At 47.9% G+C, this 10,000-nt stretch overlaps 1 protein-coding gene across 1 annotated transcript in view; it reads left to right on the top strand.

The window, feature by feature from the left end:
- LOC143037757 (uncharacterized) overlaps positions 1 to 10,000 on the top strand; it is a 766,745-nt gene that overhangs the window by 95,447 nt on the left and 661,298 nt on the right. The window contains exon 5 of the mRNA XM_076206310.1: positions 2,296 to 3,005. Within this exon, the coding sequence (XP_076062425.1) occupies positions 2,296 to 3,005 (710 nt within the window). The remainder of the gene's footprint in view (positions 1 to 2,295; positions 3,006 to 10,000) is intronic.

Below are 10,000 nucleotides of genomic sequence, written 5' to 3' on the forward strand. Positions count from 1 at the left end.
TTCCTCCCTCTCTCCTCTCTCTTCCTCCCTCTCTCCTCTCTCTCCCTCATTCCTCTCTCTCCCTGCTCCCTCTCTCTCTCCTCCCTCCCTCCCTCCCTCTCTCCCTCCTCTCTCTCCCTCCTTCCTCTCCCTCCTTCCTCTCCCTCTTTCCTCTCCCTCCTACCTCTCCCTCCTTCCTCTCTCTCTCTCTCTCTCTCTCTCTCTCTCTCTCTCTCTCTCTCTCTCTCTCTCTCTCTCTCTCTCTCTCTCTCTCTCTCTCTCTCTCTCTCTCTCTCCCTCCCTCTCCCTCCTTCCTCTCTCTTCCTCCCTCCCTCCTCTCTCTCCCTCCTTCCTCTCTCTCCCTGCTCCCTCTCTTCCTCCCTCCCTACCTCTCTCCCTCCTTGCTCTCCATCCTTCCTCTCCCCCTTCCTCTCCCCCCTTCCTCTCCCCCCTTCCTCTCTCTCTCTCTCTCCCTCTCTCTTCCTCCCTCCCTCCTCTCTCTCCCTCCTTCCTCTCTCTCCCTGCTCCCTCTCTCTCTCCTCCCTCTCTCTCTCCTCCTCCCTCCCTCCCTCCCTCCCTCCCTCCCTCCTCTCTCTCCCTCCTTCCTCTCCCTCCTTCCTCTCCCTCCTTCCTCTCCCTCCTTCCTCTCCCTCTCCTCCCTCTCTCTCTCCTCCCTCCCTCCCTCCCTCCCTCCCTCCCTCCCTCCCTCCTTCCTCTCTCTCCCTCCTTCCTCTCCCTCCTTCCTCTCCCTCCTTCCTCTCCCTCTTTCCTCTCCCTCCTACCTCTCCCTCCTTCCTCTCTCTCTCTCTCTCCCTCTCCCTCCTTCCTCTCTCTTCCTCCCTCCCTCCTCTCTCTCCCTCCTTCCTCTCTCTCACTGCTCGCTCTCTCTCTCCGACCTCCCTCCCTCCCTCCTTCCTCTCCCTCCTTCCTCTCCCTCTTTCCTCTCCCTCCGCCCTCTCCCCCAGACCTCTCCCTCATTCCTCTCTCTCTCTCCCCCCCTCCCTCCCTGTCTTCCCCCCCCCCTCTCTCTCTCTCTCTCTCTCTCTCTCTCTCTCTCTCTCTCTCTCTCTCACTGCTTCTTATCTTGTCCCCCGTCTCGTCTTGGAGCCCTTTCCAGGGGCATAGTTAACGACTTCCAGTTTCAAGAAAGTCGCCCCGTCGACCTCATTATCGCAATTACCTTCTGGTTTCAACTCCGTGATCATCATTATTCTTGGTCGTCCCCTTGGTTTCCTTCCTTCTTCCATTCGGCCGTTTTCCTCTTTCGCAGCTGCACAACCTACTACCATCTGTCTACCAGCCGCTGTCACCCATGAGGTACTAGCCACCTACTAAAACTTTACCACATCTACCAAGATATCTACCAACACTATATTCACCACTTCCACCACTATTACAGCATCTACTACCACCACATCCATCACCACCACATCTACCACTGTCGCATCCACCACCACCACCATATCCACTACTACATTCACCATGACCACTACCACATCCACCACCAACTCCACCTTACCATCGCATCCACCACCACATCCATCACGAAATATCGACCCCGATTCCATCGCCCTAGTCAGCGGCGGCGGTGACCTATGGCATCCAGCCTTCGGTCTTCCGATGGCGAGCAGCGACCCAGTGACCGTCTGCGATCTGGATCTGGAGGCGCCCCGGGATGGGGTCTGGGTCGGGTACACATTTGGACTTGGGTGTCAGTGAAAGTGTGTGGCATAGTGGTAAAAAACATTGGGTGCGTTAGGCGTTCAACAGGTGTTGGAGTAGCATTGAGTCTGGTTCTCATATAAGCGCTTATGTTTACCAGGGTTTCGTCTGTATGAACACTTAAAGGCGAAGATGGTAGTTAAGGTCTTGGAGAACAGAGAGCAGGTGGGGATAAAAAAAAGGATGTAGAGAAGTTTGAAGGAGTAGCGTGGCAGATGTTAACACGGTCTTGCCCTCTTTAACACTTTTTCCGGATTTCTAAGATCATGTAATCATCTCTGTCATTAAATAGGTCTCCGTCTATCATTGATGTCGCATGCCCACTTGGAAATGCATATATTTGCAACAGAGGACTTAGCCCTACACCTAAGAAATAAATATTATTGTTCCATTTCGATATGACCGTTTAAACTTGTATATATCTGGTTTTAAGTTATTGTTTTATATATTTTGTGTGCATGTTTTTGTATGTGTGTGTGTGTGTTTGTAGTTTTAGATTTGTTTATCTCAAAGCATTTGCTCGTGTCTTTAATTTAAAAAAAGATGACCTCATGACCGAAGTAATTACAGCGACCTTTCCTCTTCCGTTTCCAGATTGACAATGTCCGCCCACCACTAGATCCACGGAGGTCCCCCCTCGCCTTCGCCCCGCGCCGCGCCCCCAGCAGCGCCAGCAGGAGCACCAGGTCTAGCCAGAACGAAGACGGCCGGACCTGTGCTGCGCACCCCACGAGCCGCCACCATGGCTCCACACCACGCATCCTCATACCATCAGTAACCCACCCACCGATTCCCCTCCCCCATCACCACCCCCACCACCACCACCATCACCCCAACCACCAAGATCTCGCCAGAACTACCTCGAACTCCAGAACCAGCGTTTGGTTACCCTCCTCCAGAGTCCTCCCACCTTCACCCACAGCTCCATCTCCACCACCACCACCACCAGCACCTCACCTGCATCACGTGACGGTACCAAGACCGTACCCCTCACCTCTTGCACGCCCATTACCCCGCCCACGCCTCTCTCCGGATCTCCGGCTCTATCTCCGAGACTGCATCTCGAGGATCTCCTCCAACCGCGCCAAGGGCGACTCGAGGAAGATCCGCTGCGCTTCAGGGGAACTCGTTCCTCGCCCTCGAGTAGGAGGTGCAGCGCCCGAGGCCGTCGTCGGGGAAGAACCCGCCTCAAGGAGGTTCGAGGAGCCGGGCCCACCGGTCTCCTTCAGACATGAGGACCACCTTGCTTTCGCAGTAGATGTAGATTCCTTCACACCCTCCGCATGCCGAAGAAAATCAATACTGTAAGTACATTAATTTTGGTTTATTTTTTATTATTATTATGGTGGCTGCCACCCTTAGAGGACGAGGCCTTTTGGTATCTTCTTGGTATAAAGATAGACAGTTGTATCATAGTTTTATTTGTATGTATGCATATATATATATATATATATATATATATATATATATATATATATATATATATATACACGTTTATATGGAGTCAACGGCAATGAATATTGTTCAATTTATAAGAATTTCTCTTAGTTTTTAGGATTAGAGATTTTCAAAGTAGTCAAACAGTGCTCCCACTGCTGTAGACTTCAACAAAGTTTGTATCTTAAATCACCTCCTCCCAGTATATATACATTGTTTTTACATACAGTATGTATGTGTTTGTGTATACGAATCGAATTGTTTTGAGAAAGTATAAAGATGATTATATATGGGAGTTGAGCATTATTGTTTAGAAAGCATCACAGGAGAACTTGGACTGTTGCTGTCGGCTCCTCCACTTGACTCATTTGCCACAGAAGGTCAAAATGTTTCGGTAAATAGGTGTGGACTGTAATAGAAATTTCCTTCTTCTCAATTGGGATTGGAGATAGACTTCCATAAATCGAAGTCATTTTATGAAGAAGAGATCCTATTCCTCTATTTTTTTCTACTTATCCTTAATTTCTTCTCTTCATTGTTTTTCTTATTGTCCTTTTTCTTCTATCTTCTTCTAACTTCATCTTCTTCTTCGTCTATTTCTTCTTGAGGTTGAAGGAAGGTGGTGAATTGGGTAATGTTGGGCTTGGTTTTTTTTTTTTTTTTTTTTTCGGGCAACCAAAGAAAGATTTTGTCCAATACTTAGGCTGATCTCTGAATGATTTGTTCTTATTTTTTTTATTTCTCTTCAAACACTACCCATAATCACACTCTTCTTTACGCATTACCCCATAATCTCACTGTTCTTCACACACTACCCCATAATCTTGCCGTTCTACACGCATTGGCCCACAATTTGATTGTTCTTCATTCGTTACCTCATTACCATATTGTTTTTTCACGCATTACCCCATAATCTCACTGTTCTTCATGAATTGCCCCACAGTCTTACAGTTCTTCATGCATTACTCAATCTTAATGTTCTTCATGCAGAATTCCATGATTTTATTATTCGTCGCGCATTACCCCATAATGGTCACGTGATGAATATAGCTTATATGCATACATAAGAATGGATAGAAAAAAATGGAGGAAATTAAAATCCTGTTAAAGCAAAAGGGGTCGAAGTTTAGGATCCATCTTGCTCGCAACTTTGAGTGCCTGCGCAAGCAGCTCGACTAACAATGGACTCGTTTAGGTGTTCATCTTGCTAGCAGCTTTGGACAGTGTAAATAGTCTTAAAGAGAGCCATAGTATATGTAAAGGAATCTCATATTTTTATTTTATTTATTTATTTATTATTCCTTTATGCATGGGGGGACGGAGAGGGGGGGGGTCGCCGATTTAATGAAGCGGTCTTGCTGTGGATGTGCTGTGTCTTGCTACACTGCTTCTGACCCAGGGCAGTGGACAAGGTGCAGGGATGACCCGTCATCCAGGAGATGCTAAGATGAGAGGGATGGTGGAGGGGTGTGGAGTGTATTCAGGGATGGAATGGGTGGAAATGATTTTATGCCTTTTCCTTTTTGTCTACCTCCCTTGTAAAGGGGAAAAAGCCTTGGTATATGTATGTGTGTGTGTGTGTGTGTGTGTGTGTGTAGACTCTTCTCTCCCTCTCATAGATACCTATTCCTTGAGCGCGGGTGGTCTGGTGTAAATGATCTTAAGAATTAGGTTTCGATAGTATATATATTTTTTCATTTTATTTGATTTTAGTCATGTTTATTTTTATCTTCGTTAGCCATGGCAAAACCCTTTTTGGCTCTAGACCTTGGTTTAGAGTGGAGCTTCTCGCAACATCAGGGGAAGGCCCCGGATCACGGTCCTGAAGGAAAATTTATCCGGTTGGAGATTTGTTTGTATTGTTTGGGTGGGGATGAATTGGTTCGTGAATGGAGAGGGCCGAGGTGACTCAGCACAGCGCCGTTTCTTCCGGGAATTTTCCAGAACTTGTTCCTTGAAACTGTCCTTGTTTTCATGCGCGTGTGGGCTACACACACAAACACACACACACACACACACACACACACACACACACACACACACACACATACAGTATATATTTTTTCTTTTTTGTGAGCTCTTACAAAATACTCTTTTCAATTCTTCAAAGCCATCACTTGTAAGGTGGACACTGGTTGACAGATTGCAGATGCGGTGAAAGAGGCCGGCTCACAAAATCGTCCTTTTGAATCTTTCAAAGGCAATGTCATCTCTCATCTTCCTCCACCACCTCCTCTTCAGACGTGGGTTGCCGACTAATATCGCAGTTGCACGCTCATGTCACCATACATAGTCACATATTGCATCCCTCCGGTATTGGTCCTGTTCTCGCTTGTTCGTGTTCTTCTTTTGGTGTCTTTGCCTTCGTCCCCTGGGACGCTCCGGGTGCCCCCCCCCCCAAAAAAAAAAAAAAAATTGTTGGGGTCGAGGAACAGGGTTAATTTCGACTAGTCGTAGATCGTTGACCAAACCTTAAGATTTTAGGTTTTTACTTGTATTTGGATGATGTTGAAAGAAGAAGAATGTATAAGAATATTTATTGTATTTTTGTGACAGCTGGTCAAAATATATTATCACTATTTGTGGTCTAGTATAACCCAACACCAACCTAACATAACCTGCCCTAATTTTAACCTGTTCTAACCTAACCTTACCAACTCTTAATCTAACCTAGCGTAACCTAACTCCACCTTCACTAACCTAAACTAGTTTATCATAGCCTAACCAAACGTAACCTGGCCTAATCTAACTTAATCTTACCGAACAATTCCTAACATAACGTACCATTGCCTAATTTAACCAACCTGAAATAACCCCTAACCTAACCAAACTTAACCTAACCAAAACTTCACAAACCAACCTAACCTAAACTGACCAAACCAAAACTACACAAACTAACCTAACCTAACCTAACCAAACAAAAACTACACAAACCGCACCTAGCCTAACCCTACATGTCCTAGTAACGTAACCTAACCAAAACGATTCATCCCATAACCACGAAATTAATTTCCTTGTGCATTGTACATCCACCGTGCATTTCGCCCTTTTTACCTTCGGGTCCTCGACGCCTCGCACGTGGTCTCGAGGTCTCGAAGTCCTTCAGCGGCGGAGGAGACGCCGTAGGAGGATGATAGATGCCGTCACGGGGCCTCCGAGTTGCGGTTCCCCTGCTGAGGAGATCCCTCGGGAACTCGAGGAGATGAAGACGATCATTTCACGTTATCCAGGAAACACTTCTTGTCCCGAATGGATGGGATGCGTTTGTGGTTTCCTGCTGGAGGGGGTGGGAGAGAAGGGGAGGGGATGGGAGAGGCCGGAAGGTGGGAGAGGAGGGGAAGGGAGAGGGTGGAAGGTGTGGTGATGGGAGAGGAGAGGAGAGGAAAGATAACGGGACGGAAGATGAGACGAGGATAAAGGAGAGAAACTGTGGGATGGGGGGAAGATGAGAGGAGTGGACGGAATATGAGATGATGGGAGGAGAGGAGAGGGTAAGGAGTGAGATGAGGCGAGAAGAGAGAGAGAAGCTGCGTGGAAGGAAGGGGTGAAGAGAGAATGGAATGCGAGAGGAGGGAAGAAAAGAGAATAAGAGAAGGAGGAAGGAAAGAGAGAGTTATGGAGAAGACGGGAAGTAGAAAGAGGGAAAAGGAGAGGAGAAAAAGAAATAGAAGGAGAGGGGAAGTGAGAGGAGGAAAGGAGAATGCTGGGGTGGGTGGGGAGTGGAGTGTCTTGAAAATGCTAAAGCACATCGCCACAGCCATTCCGGATCCCCTTTCTGAACGAGGGCCTCTCACAAGCTTCCTTATGGCTTCCCACTCTCTCGTTGGAATTTGGAAAGTCAATTTTCGAAAAAGGGGAGGAAGGGTTCCATTTGGCTATAAATAGTGAGTCAAGAGAATTTCTCTATTTGCGATAGATGAATCTAGGTATTTCGACTATTATTTTTAGTAAGAAAGAGTGTGTGTGTGTGTGTATGTGTGTGTGTGAGTGTGTGTGTGTGTGTGTGTGTGTGTGTGTGTGAGAGAGAGAGAGAGAGAGAGAGAGAGAAAGAGAGAAAGAGAGTTTTATGTGCATTGTATCCATTCTACCTCTAGTTATACAATAAATAAATCACTGGAGTTGATTTACACAAGGCCAATTTAATGAATATAAGAATCCATCGTATACATAAAGTCTCGATGTTTCACCTGTCCAGCATGTACTGAGTTTGGGAGATTGTAATCTCGGTTTGTATTGCATAAAACTGCAAACAGGGGGAATTGCTTTGTTGCTCAAAGTTAACTGTCTTCATTGCGTATAGGGTAACCTGACCGGATAAAGTGTACGTGTGTGTGTGTGTGTGTGTGTGTGTGTGTGTGTGTGTGTGTATGTGTAAGTGTATGTATTCATATATACACAAACACGTTTGTGTGTGCGCAATGTGCATGTACGTGAAGGTGCACGTATATAATAACGGATTTTTTTCATTATCATTATTATTATCAATTCATATTTTATTTATTTCTTGTCCTCCCAACTGAATTCAGTGTTGCCGCTGTTTTCATTATGGGGCTCTGAAACAGGACGGAAGAACATAGGTTTTCTTGTTTGATACTAGAAGGGTGAAGCTGTTAAGTGACTGAGCTTTATCGTTGTCGTCGCTATCAACCAACACTAACACCACCACTATCAGACACGACTACTGTCACCATCATCACCAGACACCACCGCGAGATACCACCACCCGACACTACCACCACCACCACCACTAGACATCACGGGTCGTCGTTTTCATCCATGACATGTAATTTCCTTCTTGTGCCTTGATACTGGATCGCTGATGTCATCCTTTCTTGTCTCCCTTGCCTGTCTTGCCTGCCTGACTAGTCCGTTTCGCCTTGCTGTGTCAGTCTCTGACTCTGTTTCTGTCTCTCTTATCTGTCTGCCCCTGTAGTTATGGGGCCATCCGGGTCGGTTCAGTTGTGGTTTGCAGGAGTGACATGGCAAAGGTCGGCGCAGTCGTGCGACTCAGGGGGAAAAAGGTTAGGAGAGGCCTTTGTTTAGCAGTGGACTCTGAACATGGCCGATCGGTTAAGTGACGGATGATTGGTAATCAGTGGAGAAAGCAGTGCTTTTTATTTCTTCTTTCTCTTTTCTTTTAGAGGTTGGGGTGAGTTCGTGATTTGTTCTGATTGGGAAGATACTCAATTCTCTCTCTCTCTCTCTCTCTCTCTCTCTCTCTCTCTCTCTCTCTCTGTCTGTCTCTCTCTCTCTCTCTCTCTCTCTCTCTCTCTCTCTCTCTCTCTCTCTCTCTCTCTCTCTCTCACACACACACACACACACACACACACACACACACACACAAACACACACATATTTTCTCTTCTTCGTATGGCCACGATTATCACAATTGCCCTCACTTTCGTGCTTTCTTTTGGCCCTTGCCACCCTTCCCCTTCCCCTTTCCTTTGTCCTTTGGCCCTTTGCCTTTCTTGCGTTTTCTCTTCCTCTTCCTTCTGCGCCTGCCGCCCTCCACCTCCGTCTCCTCCATTTCGACGCCCGCTTCCTCTTCCTCGGCCTCCTCTTTCTCCGCCCTCTCGAATGTGAAGAAGACCCAACCCATGGCCGGACTCCTCGCGTTATTCTTCGTCGAGACCGCGGTCTCCATCGAAGTGCTTGCGAGACGGATGGGGACGAAGGAAAAAGCGACGACGAAGGCGGTGACGCAGGCCACCGTCAGCGTCACCCCTGCGAAGTGGTAAAACCAGGTGACGGCGGAGGCAAAGCACCCGCGGGTGTTCACCGTCAGGTACTTGAGACCGACGAGCCTCCTCTCCCGAAGGAGGTGCTGGTTTCGGCACTGCCTGTCGAGGTTGACCTTACAACACGTCCAGGGTACTTCGTCAGAGACCCGGTGAATGATGTCCCCCTCGAACTTAGTCATGTGTCGTAGGACGGGGAGAAGAGCATTAGGAACCTGCTACAGACGAAACCAATCCTCATAGGAGTCGATCCCACAGCATCTCCTCTCAACCTGCAGCTGGTCGACTGCGTAGCGTGTCTCGACCTCGTGGTTGTAGAGGGCGAAAGATCTCTGCATCCCTTGTCTGGCGGGGCCCCTGACCTCCCAGGCGTTCCTGTAGAAGAGATGAAGGATGAGGGCCGCGTTAATCCCTCCCCCGAGGGACCGCGTCAGGATCCAGTACTTACCTGTTCGGATGGCATGTCGTCTGGTGATCTTCTTGGCCCGGAATAGAGAACCTCCGAAGGAGAGGGACTACAGGATGGCCACCAGAAACGCAAGGTTCCCGGTACTTAAGTGCAGCAGAGTCTCATAAGGATAGAAAGTCCTGGTGACCGCGCTGATATCAGACAGCGACTTGAAGCTTCTCAGGAAGAAGACGGCGGCAAAGAAGAGGAGTGCGAGAAGGACGAGATCGAAGGACCAGACCACTCGAAGTAAGATCGCCCTCTGAGGTTCGTCCAAGACGCATTGCTGGAGGGGCGCGAGGACCTCGAGAGGGTAGTAAACGCACCATCGGAGGATCCACCTGAAGGGGGAGAGGACCAGCTGCGAAGCGACATGGAAGAAGTCGAAAACTGGTCGAAGTAATTCCTTGATATACTCGAACGGGGCGAGAAAGGTGTGGCGAACTTCCTGGGAAAACTTTGAAATTCGGGCTGGAATTGACCGAATCTATTTTGATATATTTTTGAAACTGAGGCAGGATGCGCACGCCTTGAGGCCCTTTGTAATGAAAATTACACCTTTCCCAAATTTGTCAAATCCTCTTCCAATCCATGCCTGCAGCTTTGGTCTGAAGACCTCAGAGGTCTCTTGTGAGTTCGGTTCTCCCTACTCGATGTCTTCGTTAATTGGGAT

Source organism: Oratosquilla oratoria, chromosome 23 (genome assembly GCF_046742065.1).
Source record: "Oratosquilla oratoria isolate Oo_2021 chromosome 23, ASM4674206v1, whole genome shotgun sequence".
In the NCBI taxonomy this organism is placed as follows: domain Eukaryota; kingdom Metazoa; phylum Arthropoda; class Malacostraca; order Stomatopoda; family Squillidae; genus Oratosquilla; species Oratosquilla oratoria.